At 45.4% G+C, this 21,053-nt stretch overlaps 1 protein-coding gene across 8 annotated transcripts in view; it reads left to right on the forward strand.

Annotated features, from left to right (window-relative positions):
• Positions 1-729: 729 nt before the first annotated feature.
• LOC131265820 (CUGBP Elav-like family member 4) overlaps positions 730-21,053 on the forward strand; it is a 337,737-nt gene continuing 317,413 nt past the window's right edge. For 2 of the 8 annotated variants that reach the window (XM_058268142.1, XM_058268145.1), the window contains exon 1: positions 731-960. In XM_058268142.1, coding sequence (XP_058124125.1) covers positions 954-960 — 7 coding nt within the window. In that variant the 5' untranslated portion in view covers positions 731-953. Of the gene's footprint in view, positions 961-21,053 lie in introns of all 8 variants that reach the window. The other 6 variants (XM_058268144.1, XM_058268147.1, XM_058268150.1 and 3 more) reach the window with 4 other exon arrangements.

A 21,053-nucleotide genomic window follows, 5' to 3' on the forward strand; every position in this document is an offset into this window, starting at 1 on the left:
CTTTCCCGGCGCCTTCCACATTACATTAAAAGTGCATCGGAAGGGAAAAACCGAAACAGTACGGGTTGCGCGACGCGAGTGAGGTTTTCTCCCCGTGTCTTCCGTGTCGTTCGTTGAGTAAGGTTCGTTCGTGTGATTGTGTGTGCGCGCGCGATCGTTTTCCGGTTCTGTGGTGTTGTTGGAATTCGGTGTAAGTGTCGGTGCATATTGTTTGATTTTCGGTTTTCGATTCCGGTCTGAGTGTCGAGTGCGAGAAACTCGTGGTGATCGCGAGTATATCCCTCGGGTTTGAATAGTTCAATCTCTTCCTGCCCCTGCTTGGTTCGGGGGTTTTTCACGTCCAGAGATATTGTGGTTGTGGTGCACGTGCCCGACTCTGGAAAATTCTTCCAGCGCCCGGTGGAAAGCAACATCGGGTGTGAAGTGAATGGCAATATTGCCAAGTGTGGTGGAAAATATTGATGATATTTTGCTGGAAATCATAAAAGTCAACGCCGCACGTACCCCCCTCCTCACCGGTCCGTTCGCGGGAAATAGATGCAACCGCTGAAAGGCAAACCGGTGCAAGTGAGGTGAATAAAATAAAAACGAGAGGTTTTCCCCTTTTCGTTTCGGCGAGAATAAAAAAAAGGTGCACTTGCAAAGAAATCGAAGCAAGCTGTTATTTGTTCTTCGGTTCCGCCACGGGTGGAGGAAAAATCGCATATCGAAACTGGTGCTGTGAAAAGTCGCGCGAGTGAATCAAAGTGTGCTGCGAGAGTTGAGGAAGTCTCTGATACGAAAGATATACGGCAAGAGGCAAGAAAAACGTGTCGGTGGAAACAAAAAAATACACGAAACAACGCTTCACAAATCTAGAGTTTTCTTTTCCTCATCGGGGGAAAAAAAACCCATCCAGCTGCAACGATAATCGTTTCATCGCGTTTAAAGTTCATCATCAGAACACTGCATACATGTTAGGTAAGGAAAATGGTTTACCTTTTGGGCTGTTATTTTTGGGAGCGATTGTGGAAAAACCCTCTTTCGTAGAACTTTGGGAGGGAAACAAAACCTTAGTCTACACATTTTTCCGGTGCAAAACATTCCATCAAACAAAGTTCATTCATCTCAACAGGAAAAAAATACGCCAGCGAAAGTGAACATTGCATTAACTCACACAGCGCGTAACTTTCCGGGGCAGAAAATTCGGAAAACGATTCACACTTTGCTTGCGGTTTTCCCACTTTGCCGCGATATATCGCTCTTTAAATTATTGATAAATATAAAACCTAGAGCGGTCGGGACAGAATCCCTCAACCCGGTGCCGTTTGGGGATGACGGGAAAAAAGAAAACTTCCATGAACAGGAGGAGAAAACTCTCACACACATTCACATACTCACACACACACACCCCCACACCGGCGGCGAGTTTCGCTACGTTCGGTCGTTTGATTTTTCTCTGTAAGTCGTAGGACGGCGGCCGGGAAAAGCGGGTGGCAAGAGCTGGTCGGGAGTGGGTGGTGTCAGTGTGCTAAATTGTACGTACAGTGAACAGCGATTTCGAGACGTGAATGAGATGGATAGGCAGAAGAGGTGGTAAGCAGGGCGACCGGGAGGGAGGTTTCTCGCCGCCGCACACAGCCGAGATCCTTTTGGACAGACATCCATAATGCTTTTGCTCCCTTATGGGTCTGCGAACTAAGCGCACGCCGTTCACGCTGCCGGAGGACACACAACCGCTTACACACACACACAAACATACGTGGGGCGTACGCGAAAATACACACATTCACGGTGAAAGGACACGGGAAAATGAGAGAAAATCCACCCAACCTCTAATGTGCCCTTTCCCAGGACGGTTTCGCCCATCGCCTTCCGACGATCTCGTCCGCTAAGCTAACACACACACACTCACACACACGTGCACATACAGTCATCAAAACATCCACTCTAGTTGCCACACGTGCTGCTTCCGCCCATCCCACCATGACCCCCCACCCTTTCCCTTACCCTTCGCGTTCCCAATCGTCCGTTGCCCGTTGGAAAAGCTGGAAGGATTTGTTCGTATATATGTGGTCATTAGTATATGCTCTCATTTTACGTATTCTCGTTTCTGTACTTCTTGTTCTTTTTTTTTTTGTTTCATACCCTCCACGATTCGTTAGTACGCTCATTTTTCTTCCTGCTTGTGATGGACTTTTTTTCGGAGCATGTGGCTTCGCTTCGTCCTCGAAAAGCGTCGTCAAGCCTCAAAGCCGGCTCCGAAAACGGCGGTCCACACACACACATACACACACACACACACTCACACACACGCTCGCTTGGGGTCTGGCGGCGTCTTCGTCCTCATAACACGGTAATGCTTGATTTGCTCTAGGCTTCCGCGAGTGGGGGACGCTCGCTTTTATAGCGGGGGTTTTCCTCAATTTTGCTTCGGTTTGGTTTGCAGCCGGGCGTTAGTTTTATTTCAGGGTCCATTTTAGGGACGCTCTGTTGCTGCTCACCTGACACAGGATCACCTGTCCTGCACCGGGGCCTTCGTTGGGCTGCGAATAACGACCCCAGGCGTCGAGGGGAGGGGGGAGGGGGATGAAAAAATAACAAACAAACCGAGAAACAGCAGCTGATGAAGTTTTTCTACGTCTTCAGCTCGTCGTTTTATCCACCGTGCTGGTAGGGATGGTAGGGTTACGGCCCCGCCGCGTGACAACCCACCCACACCGCACTCCCCCTCGAGCGGGCCGGGAAAGGAAAATCCGGACCGGTTTCCGTTGGGTTTCCTCGAATTGATTCGACCGTGCGCCTAGCTACGTCTAGTTTGTCGGTTTTGTGCTGCTGACGTCGTGAGAAAATTGGAAATGAGGTCAGCTTTCCCTTTAAAGCGTGAGTTGTCCGGTCGAATGCTGGTGGAAAAGTTTTCCTCCAATTGAGATATGTCAATTTAGAATTTAGGAGAACAAATCAAACGTAGACTTCGATCGGCATTTGTTCATTTTAAAGTTGAAAACTATCAAAAATTTAATAGACCATTCTATGCTGCTCATCCTTAAAGATATATTTCATCCAGAGTGTTTTAATGCACATTTCAAATTGTTCAAACTGTTTAGGTTTAGGGATATCTTTCCTACGTATATTAAAATAGTTGAAATCTTGCCTCAGAAATTCTATTGTCATTAAAAAAATTGATTTCGTTTATTTGCAACTCTTTTACAAGGATTTGGTTTGAATTCCATCGTATTAAAGTAAACTATCGTTGTCAACGGAAAAAAACATTTCTTCCACATTGGAGGAATGTTGCCGGAAATGTTTTTCCTCCTTCTTTAAAACGTAATCATCTTTATCCTCCACACCTCGCAAACAACACTTTAACCAACCGATAACCTGCCCCGAGTCGGAACTGCACCGAGCCCTTTTTTGCTCCTGCGGAACGGAACGACGGCTTAAGTATTATCAGAGGATCCCAAAAGTATAAATCTTCACCCGTGGCGGTGTCTTCGCATCTTCCCTCTCCCCTCCGCCAAGACACAACCAGCAAGCCAGCCAACCAAGCAAGCAAACAAACAAACAGCTGAACACCGGCTGAGACGTTCGGAATCGGGCACCGGGCTATCGGCTGCTCGAGGCACCGGCTCCCGGCGGGGCCCTGTTCATACATAACCAAACCGTACGTGTGGTGCACGGGCTGACAATAGTTTGCATGCCAATGAACAGCCGATGCTAGCGAGACGATCGCAAAGCGCCTCCGACGGTTGCAACAGTTGCAATTGAACGAACGGGGCAGGTTTCGGAACGAGCCAGGCTCAACTGGTCGTCGGTGCCGCCTAGAGGACCCCCAGGTCCCGGGTGCCAGCGCCTTTTGGACGCCCTCCGTGTCCCCGGTACGCCCCGACTAAGGAGCGTGCAACACTCTCCCCCCAGCTGGAACGGTCGCGTTCCGTCACTTGTGTGTTGTGATAAACTTATAAAGTCACGTTAGCAGGAATAACAAAAATCACGTGCTGCTTCATTCATTGTTAACGTACCGTGCAAGGGGGGAAGGTGCGGGCGAAAGGTTCGGTTGTGGGTTGGGGAGCGTGGTTCAGAGACACCTTCGAGCGGTCGTTTCGTGTGGGTCGCGTGCTATCGGCGAAATTATAGGATTACCGTAGAAACTTAGCTTTCGAGTGGTCTCTGATGGAACTGTAGAGGAAATCGATTTTTAAATTGTCCAGAAAAGAAGAAAATGAGGTAAATAAATTAAATTTAAAAAAATTGGAAAATTTGCATCACTAATGTAATTTTGAGTGAATTGAAATTATCAACTCCATATGCACGTTGAGTTTGTAATGTTACTTTTATTCCAGTCTAGCCTTCTTGTTTAGTATGCAGTAATAATTGTTGGTCATTAAAAGTTGTTACTTTGACCAAATCTTATACCCTTCAACTATATAAAAATATCAATGTATGTGGTGCATCAAACTGCTAACTGCGAGCTTGTCTCGTATGATGTGTTAAGTCACTTTTTATTAGGTGAGAACCAAAACGGACACAAACAAGTACAAGTGAACATACCTTCATTACAGAAACATGTACTTTGAACGATACGAAACACCTTAATATATTTTATGTTTTTAGTCTCAGACTCATAGATTTTCATTGAATACATGTTTTCAAGTTAGGATCCATTTTGTTTCATCGTTGAATTTTTAAAACTCAAATTAGTGTAATCCGGTGCATACTTGTTTTCTTAATCAATATCAATACCATACTGCGACACGCCTCTGAAAGTTCTGTAAACGAAATCGGGTTTTAAAATGTTAGAATAGGGTAAAATCAGCCGAATAAATAAAAATAAAAATTTGGAAGATCATTTATACTTTTTTTGTAATTTTGAGTAAATTAATTCTAGTTCTCAAGTTCATAGAATATTGTGGTTGTAATCCATTTTATTGTTGCTTAGGCTTATTATTCAGTATACAGCTATAATTTGGATTATTAAAAGTTGCGACTATAATCAAACCTTGTAGCTGGCAACTATAATAATATAACAGTGAACTTCGTATATTATATTGCCAGATGAAAGCTTGTCTCGTATGATGTATGAAATCACTTTTGATTGTGTGAAACAAAAAGGATTCAAACAAGTACAAGTGGACATATCATTATTGCAGAATCACGTACTTTTAACTAAACGAAGCACTCTTTATATGTTTTATTTTTTGAGTACGTTTTTAATTTCCATTGAAAACATGTATAATACTATTTTGGAACAATTTTATTTTGTCGTCGTTTCATTTCTCCAGAAATTTTAAAACTCACGTTCCCCTAGAATAATCCGATGCACTTGCTATACTTGTTTTCTTGCTCAAAATCAATACCGTACGGCGAACCAGGGCAACCCTTTTCGTCGCTCTCTTTAAAGCAACACAGCTGGGTCTGGCGGGTAAAGCGATACCGATTGCTCACGGCGCGGTCGTATCCGTGCCTCCGGACCCAATTTCGAGCCGCCGTTTCAATCTTGCAGAAATGTAAAAATTACTCGCAAGGAAACGGAAAATAAATAACCGAGCAACCGATACGACCGCAGGCCGTAAGGTTGGGAGGAGGCCTCCGGGCGGCCCACTGGAGCGAGAAGTAAAATTTAAGTGAAAATAAAACGATAACGGAACCTTTCGAGAGCAGGGAAGATCGAGAGTGTGTTACCTCCGTTGCCTACTACTTGCCCGAATTGCCAACTCGGAGGCCCCCGGTCGGAACTGCCTTTCAATCGAAAGAAATTTGAACAGATTTGCTTTCAGTACGAGGCACTCCTTTTCTCGCTCGCCCGCCTTGGGCTGGGGCGGACCCGTACTGGGAGAAGGAAGCGAAGAAAAATGATTATGTTACATCATAAATTTGGTTCCAATCAATATCGTGTACATATGTGAAAATGTTGTTTCCGTTCCGTCGGTTCGCCGTCTGCCTGACGTATGCATGAATATCGATTGTAGCAAACTTGGGCCCACGCTATCATACCTTGCGATCGGGCACCCACCAACACGCACAAACACACATTCGGTTGCCAATTGCTTTCCCCAAAGGTGGGTGAAGGTCAAACGGGTCCTTGGGAAAATGAAGTTGTCTTCGAGCGGGTTCGAGCTGAACCACTTCAAGCGAAACTGCTCATTCCGAAGGCTCTGAAAGGGAATTCCGCCGGGAAAAGCTACCACCAATGATGGATTGAAACACATTTACTCTTCTACTAAACATCTCGGAACAGTCTAGTGGAACTCTTTCCCATGTAATATTTATTACGATAAAATTCATCTCAAAGATGGTTGATGCATTCCAAGTCAAGCAATGAAAAAGTTCTTCGAAATGCCATTTTTCACGAAACTTCTTTCGCTCGCCGAGGGTTGGGTGTGTGTGCCTGCTGCGTGTGGTTATTTATTTTCAATCTTCCACCGGATGCTTCCCAACTCATTCGTAGGAAAAATATTTACTCTTGTACGCACTCCTGCGCCCGGGTTTGCTGGCGAGATGTCAGATTTGCCAGAATGCCCAGGCCGGGGTCCAATTTGGAAAGACAATACAGCCGAGGAAACATTCAGTCAGCCGTCGCAAATGAAGCTGCTTGATTGGTTTGGAAGCAACCGGCAGCAGCAGCAGCAGCAGCAGCACCGAACTGGTGTTTATATATCGTGTATTTCCATAAGTACGGCGACGACACAGGACGACGAAGACGATGTCGGCGCGCGCGGGCCAAGTATAAAATTGGCTCGAGGTGGTACGCCTGCCGTGACATGGGAAAAGCTTTTCCCGTGTATTTGCGTAAGAAAATGAAACGTCAATAAATAAACGCCCCGGGTACGGAACGGGTGGGTCTGGGGTGGGGTGTCCGGGGTGAAAGCGCATTTGCAAAGTTAAAGCACACCCCCCCTTCACCGTACCGGTGTGCTGCAACTTTCAGAAAAAGGAGAGCCTTAGCATGGCTTGTGTTTCGAAATTCGTTGTCTGAATAAATTTAACAAAACATTGACACCATCATTAAGACGAATGTCGGCTCCGTTTGGCTCCGTCGGCTGCTGGGTCGCCGGAGGCGGTGTCCCGGCCTTTCCCGGCGGCTGGCTTTGGTGGTGCTTTCTCGGAACGGTTGACATGGTAAGCCGGTTCACAAAAACGAACGAACGAAGAAATACACTTTCGGAGTGCCGGAAGCCGCCCGGACGGGGGAACGGGACGCCTTCGAGGGGGGACCGCCTTGGCCCATCAAATCCAACCGTAACTAGAAGGGCTTACCAGTTTTATCCTTAAAGTGTATGTCTGTGTAGTTTTACTGTTTTGGGGTTCCGGTTCGTTCCGGCAGTGACCGGGGGAAAAACCGAAATCCATTCGAACATGGATTCCCCGCTCGACAAAGCACCTGCAATTTTGGGCAAACGCTCGGGGAGGGATTTGGCGAGAGTGGCTCCGTGCTGGTTCGTGTCACCGGGCGACGGCTGGAAAGTGAACCATGATTGCATGTTTAGGTCCTGACTTTTTTATCCGATAGCTGGTGAAAATATAGAATGGTTGAATTGAGTGAGCGTCACGATTGCCCATGCTTTCCATGGGGGAATTTTCATGAATAGTGACATTGGGGAAGGTATTTGCATACATTTGTAGTGTGCAGTTCAATTTTTGTTTAGTAAAATTAACATGAGACACTCATTTTCTCGGCACAGTTCAATAAAAAATCTTGCATTACGCTTGGATTCACTTTTTCACGCACAGTTATTGCGAAGCACCAAGCAGTGATGATAAACCCAAGCGTTGATTTGCTTCCGATTTTATTCAATTAGAATGCAATCAACGATAATTATGATCGCTGATTGCCACGACCATCGCTTCCGGAGCGAGTGGAAAATTACAGCGTCCTTGCGAGAAAATCAATGTCACCACTCGCCATGGTCCGGGTTGCGTCGGAAAACAAAAAAAAAACAGTGAGAAACGGTAAATCTGAGAAGGTTTGTCGGGCGATCGGAACTACCGAAATATGGCCCCAAGGCTCGGGCGGGCCAATTCCAAAGAAGCAAGAAACAACTCAATCGTCGGTGGCACGAACACTATAATCGCATTAAAAATTTATCCGAATCATTTTTATCAATTTTCCCATTTCTCGACGTTCCGCCCCGTGGGGAATTTATTTCCCGTACGACACCTATTTTTGGGCTCGATTTGGTTGATCCTTGCTCCGCTCCACAACTTCCTTGCTGGCTTCTTTCGCTCTATTTTAATCCAACATGTGCACGTGCATTGGCTAGCCTTACTTGTGCCTGATGGAAGTTAGTTTTCCTTGCCCTTAGCTACTGGCCGTGTGCGTTTATGGAGTTGTAAAATCGAATAAAACCCGGCCGAAGTGAGCATGAACTTGTGGTTTGGCGTTTCTGCCTTTCTAGTTTTACGAACTGACGAAAATCACTATTCGTCACGAGAGTTCGGGCGTCACTTGAAACATGTGTGGTTTATTTTGCTTTAAAATTTGTGTGTGCCGCTGCCTTGTGCATGTTTCCGTATTTTTCAATTATGGGTTTTCACCTAACTGGCAATTATAGTTTTTAATCTTACATTTTCCGGGAAAAAAGTTCTCTCTACTGTTTCACTGTTCGCCCTCGAAGTTATGTATGTTTGGTGTAGTTTAGTTCCTAGATGGAATCTTTTCTTTCTTATCGTTTAAGAAATCATTAAATTTCCCGTACACGACCTGAATTCTTTTTTTAAGTAAAATCAACCTGTTGTGTGACTGTTGTGAAATTGCATGTTGTTATTAATTTATTTCGTGACAAACTGCTATTAGTGTAATTGAATAGAATGATAGTGTTTAAGGCAAAAGTGTGTAGAGTATATGTTTTAACTCGAACACACATGGTACCTTTGATATTCAATTCTTGAAATTCAACAAAATTAAAATACTAAATGAGATGGAAGAAAACTTCAAAACAAAAATATCTTGTAACAATCCAAGAATTATAAAAAAAAATCCATCAAAGTTCGACAACCTCCAAACTACTTTCAACAACAAAACGTGGATGACTCACGATGACTTACAATACTTGCGTTTCCCGTTCTGCGCGAAAGCACAAATCGTACTAATCGATGGGTGCAAGAAACCAGTGAGTCACGATTGTGAAGAATGAAACGGGTCAGCCGCCGCTGCGAGGTGTCCGATCGACCGCAGGAGGAAATAAAATCAATTTCCCGACCGGCCAACATTCTCCCGGACGGTGAAAATGGTCCCGCGAAGAAGTGGAACACTTTAACATTTTCGGAAGCGTCGCCGTTAATTGGTTTGTTTGAGAGTAGCCCACCGAAATGACCCGCCGGCAATAACGGTGCGCAATAACAATAAATTACACAATTTATACTAAGATCCCGGTTTACCCCCCGACCGACCATCCACCGAAATTCTGGTTCATCTGGGTATCCCCGCGGCTTCGGTCACCAGAGCACACCGGGATTGGTAGTCAAAGTGCATTAGCGTTTCATTAGCGATTCATTTTGCCTATCTTGATTGAGTATCCTCGATGATTGTGTGCCGGTCCGGCCAAAACCCTTTCGCCTTCGGGACGCGCCGACGGATCGTAGACGGAATTTGCTAGCCCTTTTCGCAACCTCCACCTAAAGCCCAGCCTTTTCAGCGCGACCGTGGCCGGATGGATGGGTGCGCGAAGTAGGTTAACTCGTTATCGAGATTTCCGATCGATTTGTTCGCTCAAACTGATTAGCGGCCTTAAATTTGTTACCGACCGGGTAAATGGGACCGGCTGAAGAAAAGGTGCTAATTGAGAGGTTTCGACTAGGTAAGCACTTTCGCGCGGGATAAGTTTCGTCACCGTCACCGTCGCCGTCGTCGCGTTTGGCGCCACGGGGAACGCTGTAAGTGGTCGGTTTGTCGAAATCGAAAATGAAGCTGTTGTCGGCCCGATACCAATCGCGCCCAGGGTGTGGTTTATTGATGGGTTCGTTAATGGAGTGCCCCGCCAATCGATACTTATTGGTTTTCACCGGGTTTCGTTCGTGCGCTCGTTGGTTCGGCGTTGGCCGGAAAAGCCACCGTGGAACACCGTGCCCAGATGCACCGTGAATTTCAGTTTGTAATGTTACAGAACCGCACAATGAATGGTTTTACGTTAATTAAACTAATGATTTGTAGCATTCCATTTCGTTATGTAAGAGTGTAAAGCTCCAGAGGAGAGGATTATATTGGGATGGAAGTAAATTTTCTTTTACATCTTTTATTAGCTGCCCCGACAAACACGTCTCTAACAACATTTTATGTAGTTTCTTTTCGATGAGTCAGTAATAAAATTACCTTTTTCTTCGTCGAGTTAGTCGATTTGAATTTCTAATTCTTGACGAAAAACTTAAAATACGCCATAGATCAAGCCACAACCAATCAATTTTATTTTCAAAACTATCCCATGCAATCCTCCCTTGATGGGTCGTAACGGGCGAGTCACATGTTGGCACAGCTTCCACTTAACATTTCCTCGACCTGGCCGCCTCCAACATTAATCAAGCCATAAATACTTTAGAGAGGGCTTCTCCGGGTCGAGTGGCCAGCTCAGTCCATAATTAATATCAGCTCAACTTTGATGATGATCCAGCAGCCGGAGCAGACACACCGTGCTCGGGGCCTGTCGGATGGTATGCATAAGTAAATGGCATACCCGCGCTAGACACCCGTGCCCTAGCTTCCTAGTGGAAGCGGTAATGGCCGCAAAGGCAGCACGCGGGACCGTAAAGAATCGGTTCGGTGGAAAATATATACACATGATTAAGGCGTATCATCGTCTTGGCAAGCTGATTGGCAGGCATTCTTGGCAGGTTCGGGTGGGCTGGGAAAGGGATTGTATAACTTGCATCTGTTTATATAGGACCCTACTGAGGGGAAGAGGTCGTGTTTCCTACGCCTGCAACAAAGTATTCGACCGGGAGAAGTATTGTTCTTGAATATCTTAATTTAAATACTCTTCAGGGAGAAAGTTGCCTTTGCTTTTCATTGACAGTGGCTTTAAACGCAGTTTTCTGTTCCTTATAGTCTGAGGTAAATGTGAATGATTCAAGAGTTGTACCTCAGTCCCAGGTTCATCGTGAATCACAAACATCTCAAAATGTAGAATCAGTTGATTGCAGTGGTTATGCAATGGTTAATTGCTTGAAGGTATTTTCCAAAAGTAACACTCCAGCCACTCTTTGTTGGCGTAATGTACCTTAATATAGTTCCAGGTTCTCATCTAGCTTCATGTTCGTCTCAAATTTTTGGCTTTTTAAGTAACCACACGCTTTACTATTTAAATTCAAAAGCTTAAATTGCTAAGCCACCTGTAACTTTTTCCATCGATAATGTCCTAGTAGTAGAAATAGAGAATATCTATTATTTATCAATTCAAATGGTTCACTTCCACTACTCACTATTGGAACCTTAACCGAATATTTCTTGAGTTACTTGTTCAGTGACATAATGGATATTCAATTTTAAATGGCGGAAGTGAAACCATTGGGCGGAAAAATTCAAAAACCCTGTTCTTCGATAATCAAGTAAGTTAGATTAATTAAAAATCCCCTTGAAATGTGTGTAGCAGCCCAAGTGCAAAGAATTCCGACGCTATCAATCGGTTGAAAATTGATCCCCCCGGTTTCGACGACCGTACAAAACATGCCGACGGGAAACGCTGGTATGCGAAAAAGCGAATGATGGAAGGCAACTATGCTCACCGAACGTCATACGGGCGCGTCATGCAGGGGATGAGGAATTTTCATTACAGGTTTTAGGCCGGATTAATTAACTCGTACCGTTCCACTTTTTGCACGTAGTTGCACGCGATCGGTATCAATCGGGCAGGTCGGTTTATATTTATCACATTTTTCATCACACCTGGCACAGAGAGCGCACGGTTTGGAGGTCGTGTGCGGGACGACGACGGCAGCAAATCAACGGCCGCCGGTCGTGATGAAAGGCATACCCGGAGTGATTTCCTCTCGTCGTCCTACCGGGTGTTACTGAGCGGGCGCATGAAGGGAAAATTGGGAAAACCCTGGAAGGCAGTGTTTGGACGTACGTCGAACAGTTCGAATGGATTGGATGGAAGGAAATGAACTTACCCCACTCACCTCACCGTGGGGCCACATTCACACATCATCATCATCATCATGGGCTGTGACAGTGCGAGCAGGATCATGATTAAGTTTAACCAGAGCGTCCTGCTGGGTGCCGGGTGTCCCGAGGTTACGCGCCGCCGCTTCAAGAAAGCGCTGCCCGGAAAGTCCCCAAAGTGTGTGTTCACCTGGGCCCGGGGGGGCAGGGTGCGGCAGAGCATGTTATGAGAGGAATGATTATGGTGGTTGTTGTTTCTGTTCTTCTTGTTTGCGCCAACCACCCTCGGTCCCCCGACCCGTCGGTGGAAGTGAGGCATGAAAATTTAATTTCTAGCAAGATCTTACGTCATTCGTCGTCGTCGTCGTCGTCGTAGTCGTTGTCCTTCTTCGCTGGTCGAAAAAGGGCCTCGATGGACCGCTGAATAAATTGAGGCACAAACAAACGAGAGAACAGAGCAGGCGGAAAAAAAACACACACACACACACACACACATCTCATCATCAACACCGCTTGGACGAAACGGTTCCAATCGCAAAAGTGGTCCTTATTTGGCAGATCTTTCACCGTCGTTTCACGAAAACAAGGATGTGAGTATGTGCTGGCGGGGCGGGGCGGCAGGAAGGTCGTGGAAAAAGTGGGTGAAAAATAACCTATCCCGCTGTTTCGAGCCTCGAGTCACGAGAGTGGGGACTGAAAAATGAAAATAATCTTGAATACAACAGGAAAAATAAATAAATAGTAAAAAAAAGCGGATGAAATGACAAACAAAACCGATGGGGGCCCACGGTTCGGGTTGAATGGCAGTGAAAGGCCGGCCACAAGAGATCTCTCTGCCAGGTCGGCGGCGGGTTCCGAGCCGTTCGTACCTTTTTCCCTCCCCCCCCCCTCCCCGGTTTTTGCTCCTTGCCCCGTGACGGCCGCCCGTTCGGAAAATTGATCCCCTTGACGAGGTGTGCAACCATAAAGCAGCGGGAGAGCGAGCAAACCGAACCAACGACCTGACCGAGCCCGCGCCGTGGCCAAGTTAATGGTTGTTGGGAAAAATCGAGCACGACGGAAAACTCCGGCCCGGGTTCGGCTCGGCGGGACGTAAATTGCATGCCAGCAGAGCCAGGCAAAGGGGCGACGGCGGATGATAGGAGGAAACTTCACAACCATGCATATTTTACGTGCCGTTTTTAGATTATAGAAAAATTATCAGATCCAAGCAGGAAATGCGCGGCGATAAGCGTATCACGTTTCCCACGCCCGCCCCACGCCAGCATTATCGTGGCACACCGCGTCTAGATCGCGTTATTTGTTACACCGTTGCACCCTTCCTCACCACCACCACCACCAGCACCATCACCGTCGTCACCTCCGAGGATTGAAGAAGGGATGTAAAATAGGGGATAAAGTTTCGCGAGGACACACAAGGACACAAGGACTAGCAAGAAGGTTTACGTGCGCGAGAACAAAGGATGGGAAAATGTTTTCCTGTACACTGTACCGAGGAGAATGAAGATAAATGTGCGTTTGTTACAATGTTACATTGGATACATCAAAAGGAGATAGGAAAACCATGCATGGAGCGATTCGGAAACGGCCATCATCCTACACAACTATTCAAAACACGATGGGCTGAGCGATTATCTTTCTTTTAACAGTTTATCTCAATATAGGAAGTGAGGATGGTTGAAACGTTTTCCTGTTTCAATAACGTCATTGAAGTAACTCATTTGCTAAGCTCACAGTAGATATGTTTATTCAGAATGTCTTGTTGTAAAATTCATATGTCAACTTCAAATCAGTGAAGTTTTTTCGTTCACCTCAATACTTTTTAAGAATTTTTGAGCTTCAACAAATCTTAAACAATTCTTTCATAAGTTTTTTTTTAAATTTTTGTATTCCTATTTTCAATTTTTAATATCGTTGTTAGTGATCAGAAGTTTTATATTGGTGTCGTTTTCGTTCATTTTGTTTTCGATTTTACTCTTAATTTTGGGATTTTTATTCGTTGTTTTTATTTTGGCTTTGTTCCGTGTTTTATGTTAATTTTTCACTCTTTGAACACATTTCCTCAAAATTATCTAAACGGTGGTAGCTTGGTACTCAATTTAAGTAGAAATTTTATATATTTTTTGCATTCCATCGCTATATGAAGTCATATGCATGGCTATATTCAGACTTCCCCATGGAAAAGAAGTACGCTGAACAAAAGTTTATCGGTGTGCAAAAGATAAACTGTGCACGTTGGTAGTACGATGCCACGAAACGGGCCGGACGGTACATTATGCTCGCTCAATCGGCCTGAAGTCACTCGCGTAAAGAAAACCGCTCTTACTTAACCGAGGCAAAAAAAAACACCACACACGATCTCGCCCTGGGTTGCCTGGAGCGAGTGAGAAAACATTGAGTTATTTATCGGCGGTACGTGCTATAAATTACGCTTTCTGGGCTCTTAAGCCAGATTCGCAAAGGGTCGGCCGCGAAGGAAAAACACAAACCAAATGAAATGGATAGTTCTTGCTCCGCAGCAAATCTGTGGAAAAGCATTGCCTATTTTGGTTTGGACGATGATTGAGAAATGAATATGTGGGTGTTTCTTTCGTTTTTTTTTCTCTCGGCAAGGTGAACCGTTTCTAGCAATTAAGGAAAATGCGATGATAACGATATTGGTTTCACGTTTGGGTTTCTTGGGGATTGTTTGCGGAGGGAAACATTGATTTCAATCGATTCTTTGCTCCTCAATGCTGTGCATGGAATGCATAAATCTTTTTAAAGCATGTGTTACTGCTCAATACGTGCTACAATTGGTTTGTTAACTTTTTTAATACTTGTAATAGTTCAAACCTCGTTGCAACGTTTCGAAACACCATTCTATTACGAAATAAAATCCAAACAGTTGAAGCAAAGAACTTTAATTCTGAAATCTTTTTCATGTGATGTAAATAATTTTCCACATCAGAGACGCATTCCGTCGCAGGGGGAAAATAATGTGCGACCACCGGTTAGGGTCGTCGTCCTTACCGATGTCCTTTTTGACGCCCTCTTTCCGTCCCGAGAGCTCAAGTTTCCGACGGCTCAGAGCCGGTAGGCTGACTTGACTGGCATTCGTTTTCATCATCGTCACTGTCATTGTCATCGTCATCGCCGGTGGAGTCATTATTCTCCACAACTGGGGCGAGATAATATAAATGTAGGAATATAAATTTCCTCCAGTCGGGCACCTTTTTTTCCTTCTTATTTTTGCTTCCCTCCCATCCATCTGCCCCAAGTCGTTCTATTCATCCTGCTGAGTTCTGTTTTTTTTTGCTTTTCTTATCGTGATTTATTTTTCCCGCCTCCGCTCGGTCCCCGATCGCCAGTCCTTTTTTCCCCTCCCCCCCCCGGCCGGACCACCTTTCTTTTCCATGAGCTGTTTATTCCGAGACAGCACAATCCAATCGCGCTCGTCCCCCCCGAACACTGAATAAGCGGCCACCGACAGCGGCAGCTTCCTATCACGCTCGCATCGAAAAAGCATCCTTCTGTCGAGCGCCGGAAATGTTGTCTTCGGTGCGCGCCGCGGTCCGGTTCGGAGTCCGGTGAACGGTTTTCCATCCACCGTCCGAAAACGGTCCGCCTGATGGGGCGATAGTTATGATGACTGCGTTCGGGGTGCTTCCATGCCACGGACGAAGTATGCTAAGCGTGCACAATGAACAAGATTATATAAACTAGCATAAATGGAGGATTGGAGCATTATAAGTCATTTTGGGTTTCGCCGTGTTTAGGCGAGCCGATGCTGGTTTTTGATGTGTTCCACTTGAAGCAGAAGAGCCGCATAGTATGTGAAAGCGATTCGTTAGAATATAAGCTTTTCAATGGGTTTGTGGGCAAGTGATTTGAAATATTTTTTTCGATAATGTTAAGGACTTTGAATATTATTTTATGTGCACACCTTTCACTTTTAGCAGAAATCTATTTTTCCTGTGCCTTTATAAACAAGTTCAACATGCTATCTTTAATCTTCAATAAAATCAATTTACGAACACAGGCGGAAGTTACCAATCGCTGTCAATGAATTGAAGCTATCGTGTGATCTATGGATGTCATATTTTCTGGCACAGTGCTTCAACATTTCTCCATGTTTTTAATCCCATGTTGCCTAACACTGGCTGAACTTGTTTGCGTTTTCCTTTCGCGTAACATATTTCATGTACATCGTTGTGCAATATGGTTACGACATATTTTACTTTTTAAAAGCCAAATTAAGTGCTCAAATACGCATTTTTTATCGCGCCTGTTTTACGCCACATCTCCACATCATGCCAAAAGTCTTCGCCTGTCTTCGGTTGGGCTTAGAATTTTACCAACAAAGCAAAGATCGTAACTGGCGAGTGATGGTTATTGCTTCCTTGCTGGCGAGGTTAAAGAGAACGTACTTTTTTTTTTGCTGCAAGTTTTACACCGTCGCAAAAATTGGCAGGCTTCGGGGGTCGGGTCGGGCAGTCGGCGAGATGTTGCATTTTACCTCGGTTCGCTTTCACCATCAAGATAAGTCCGATTTTTCCGTGCACACTGCGCGGAGCGCAACCGATCGATGAGCAAAAAGCGCAGAGAATCCGTCGTACGAGGATGAAATTTATTTTTATTAATATTTTAATGAACTTACAAAACCGCACCAGTGTGGAGGGAAAGAAACACGATGGGAGGATGGGCCTTTGAGAAGGTAGTTCCAGAGCGTGAAAGGACTACAAAGGCAAAAAAAATCTAATGAAGCTGATGACTTTGTGGGAAGTAAATTTCCATGAATCATCACTTTTGTGAACCAACAAAAAGGATTTAAATTTTTACTGCCCTTTGAATGTTGCTGCCCAACACAGAGCACGCATGCCGGCTCGAGATGCGGTACGGGTTTTGCCGTTTGATTTGAGGACATCCGTTTCATCTCCACCCCATGGCCAAACGAAGTAGAATGAACGCCTAAGGTTGCCTCAAAGAGGGGAGGGGTTTCGTAGAAAACAAGGATCTGATTTTCGAATCCACAGCAATGTTTATAACATTCCGTCGAATTGAAAACCGAAAAATAAAATAAAAGAAGCACAAGATTATACGCCGTTTTGCGGTATGCTCGGAAAGTTTGTAAAAGTAAGCGCCCGGTGGCCGACGGGGAGGTTAAATGAGGTGCGGGGCGGGTGGGGCGCTTTTTTCCCGCCCGTTTCCAGTGTTCTGTCCGTGCGCTTTGCAGCCAGAAAAAAGCTGCTAGCTGTCCAATATTGTGGAGTTCCTTATCAAATCGAAAGGAACTGCTTTCAGCTGCTGAGAGCAGGCCATCAACGAGCGGCACGATAAAAGCTAGGGGCAGCCGAACAGGAACCGGAACACCATTACTGCGAGGCCGCCTGTCGACCGAAAGGCCGTCGCAAAACAGCCGGAAAGCGCTGTAAGCTAGCGTGGAGCGAACCGGGGGGACCTTTCGGAAGCAGAAGAAGTACGGCGAAAAAAACAACAACCTTGACGCATATTTTATTTTCGCTTGCGTAAACTTTATCCCAACTCCGAGGGGACCGCAGCTAATTTGAATGTAAATTTTGTGTCTGTTGTCTGATTTTGAAATTCCAGTATTGGAATGATATTATGAGTAGGTAGGCCCATTTTACGACCCTTTCTACGGGCCCTGTTTGATGTGATCTCTTCGAGCGCCCGATGGAACAGCTACCCTTAATGGCCGTAAGGGAGAAGTTTGCGACGGTCGAGAAAAACGAATAAAAAAATCCCTTTGGAAAGAGGATATGTTTGGAATGGTTTTGAACGTCCATTGACCTACAAGCATTATAATTTTAATTTCTAAAAATAAATAGAATCTTTCCAGAAATGAATCAGTTTTTCTTACAAATTGATGTTTCACAGTATTTATTCAACTTTTGTGTTCAATTTATTTCCAATTTATTTTTCATTTCATTTCATGTGGTTTGAAAAGTTTGCAAAAATCATTCGCTGTAACGTGGATCACGGTATTGAACGGATGGTTTTCCTTCCTGTGCAACATTTTCTCATTTCCACCAAATCCCCTCAAGGGTAATCTACATGATTTGGTTTTACACAATTCATACGGTGCAGGGACAATGTTCCGTGGAAGGGGTTGAACCTCCAGCGAGGTGTGCCAAGCTGAGAGTACTCCACCGGGAGCTGATTTGTTTATCACCGAAACCATTTACATTTTAATGTGATCCGTAATCGCATCGTAAATACTAGCGGCTTAGGTTGGTGTTAAAATGCGGAACGGAAGACACAAGATAACTCACGGAAGCAAAATCGCGCTGGAATACTGTTCGCATCGAGGAGTTTTTCAATACCGAACTCCAATTCTTACTTTTCACACTAGCGAGTGAACGAAAATGTTCCAGTGAAATATTTTACCGCATGAATACCTAAAGAAATTTCGATTTCTATAAGTTGAGTTGAAAAGTGAACGGTGTAATGGTGTCTTACTGCGTTCAGACATGGAATAGTTTAAGAAAGTAGCTCCAACTTTTAGTGATGTTGGAATTGTGACGATTCACTGCAAATATTGGAAAGAGCCACCGCAAGGCCAGTGACTTGTGGACGGTGATTTATAGCAAGCGAAATCAATATTTGAAGAACGAAAACTACATGCGGGACAAAGTTTGTGCCGTCGCTAGTCGCTCAGTCCTTTGCTGGGCGGACGACCCGTCCGGTCTTGTGCGAAACCGGGACCTGCCAAAGACAGTTCGAGAAACGCCAAGGGGCTTGCCGACGGAGTCGATTTGATCGAGCCGGGCGCACGGAATGACATCCGTGGACAGGAAATATGCCAACGTTCGGAGCCGGACGGATCAAGGGCAAGACAGTGCTTGCGAAACTCTTATTATTATGTAAAGCAAATATTGCTTCTTACTTTGTAGTGAAAAGGAGGAAATTCCGACCGAACCGGCTGGCCAAGCTCAATCCCAGCAGTACTTTGAGCCTGATTTATGGAATATTTTACCCGTGCACCCGAACCCGCGGCAAAAGTGAGTGACAGTCCAGACAGCCAGAGATGAAAGGAAAGCCAGAGCAACGAGAGTGCAGCTCTGGAGGGAAATAAAATTACGACTATGGGATGCAGAAAAAGTTTTATTAGAATTTTTGGCAGCGGTCAATTTTTGCAAAAAAATCTTCCGTCGCTCGCATTCGTTCGTCGAGCAATTCCGGTTTGCGAATCTGGTAATCAGTGCATAAAAAGCCAGTGCATTCTTGCAAAGCTATTCATTTGTCAGAGACGTCAGGATTGAAATTTCAAATCATCTTCCTAGGATGATGATTTTGGAGTTCAATTTCTCAATCTCACTTTCATGCCAACAATGTTGAAAAGGAGAATATTTTTCATTCTATTATTCAAATGGTTCATGTAGCTTTTGTGACATATTTCTGTTCTGTTTAGGTACTATATTAATTACATAAATTTTATTCCTGTTCATGCAAAAGATGACGTTGTACAGCTTGTTTTGATTTATTAAACTTTGGCTTTGAAAATGTCTGTCTCAAATCACACTTTCATAACTACAATGTTTTGATAGCAAAATGTTAATATTGGTTTCACTGTTAGTTATGTTCTCGAAAATTAAAACTTTAGTCCATATTAAATTACAGATAAAAAGTAACCTTTGCTGTGTGTTAAAGTAGATACTCTCGCGGTTAAAGTTAATTCGATTAAATTTTTGTAACACAAAAACTGCAAACTACAAGTTTGCCTCTCGCTGGGCGAGGTTGTACTTTGTCGTCCGGATTCGCACCATATCATATGCTAGTCACAAAGCATCCTCAGCTGTGCCGTAAAACGTGTGCGGCTGCGATTGATTTCGGCATCAGTTTGATTGCTTTCTGCGCATCCCGCACCGCACAGCAGTACGTGAAACCCTTGCGGACTTCCTGGAACTGCTTCTGCTGCCAGCCGTACTGCGAGCAAATATCTTCACACAAAGTCTCCCCACCGGCGGCGAAGGGGTTGTTCAACGTGATCAGGGCGATGCCGGAGTCGGTTGGTCGGTGTACGACCACCTTCCAGAGCCACTTCGGTACCTCGACCAGGCCACCGTCGGCCAGGGTAATTGGAACCGGCCTACCGGACGGGCCCGGCAGCCGAAGAATGTCGTGCACGCCGGTGTACACCAGCACCGTGTCGTTCAGCTGAGTGGCCACTTTCCGAACTGCATTCTCCACACGCAACCAGTTGCCGACGTTGATGGCCTGCAAGCGGAAGACAATGCCCCGGTGAGTAGGCTCGTTAAAACGCCTTTTAATGCGTCCCAACACTTTGCGATGGCTAGAGCGAAAAGGCTCGTATGCGCCGGTGACTTCCCGTACCATAAAGGGCACATTAATGGCATCTTATTTGGGTCTCGCTTTTGATGTCGGCAAGTGCACGGCACAACCACGGGGACGCATACGTACCTGCCACTCGGGCGCAGCGTTGATGAAAAAGTAAGTTGCGGCCGTCCAGCTGTCGACAATTGCATCGCCATCGGGCGTAAGGTGGCCTTTGGCGAGGTACGACGTCGAGTTGATGTACTGGCCGGCGAGCGTCTCCGAGCCGAGCAGGGTGGCGAAGCGGTCTTGTTGATGCTTTCGCGTGTAGACGGATGGCAGGGCCACCTTCGACGGTATGCCACCGGATTTGAACGATGGCCGAGTGTTGCCGATTTGGGCGTCTGCGGAAGAGTCGAGGAGAATTATTATACTCTGAAGAGACACTCTCACACTTCACCCAACGGACAATGGGGTCACAACTTACGGCTCAGGAGCTTCCCCGGAAGCAGATGTTCGCTGTAAATAGCTGATAGCTTTTCCAGATTGTAGCATGCCGCGAAGTACCTGACGAAAGGCAAACCGTTTATGTCGAACCCTAATTCGTAGATCTGGCCTGTACCATCGGCACAGGTCGCATTCCGCGTCATAATGGCCCCGGACATTGACGAACTGCAGTTGATGCCGCTTATGTCGAGTTGTTTGG

This window comes from Anopheles coustani, chromosome 2, assembly GCF_943734705.1.
Source record: "Anopheles coustani chromosome 2, idAnoCousDA_361_x.2, whole genome shotgun sequence".
Classification (NCBI taxonomy): domain Eukaryota; kingdom Metazoa; phylum Arthropoda; class Insecta; order Diptera; family Culicidae; genus Anopheles; species Anopheles coustani.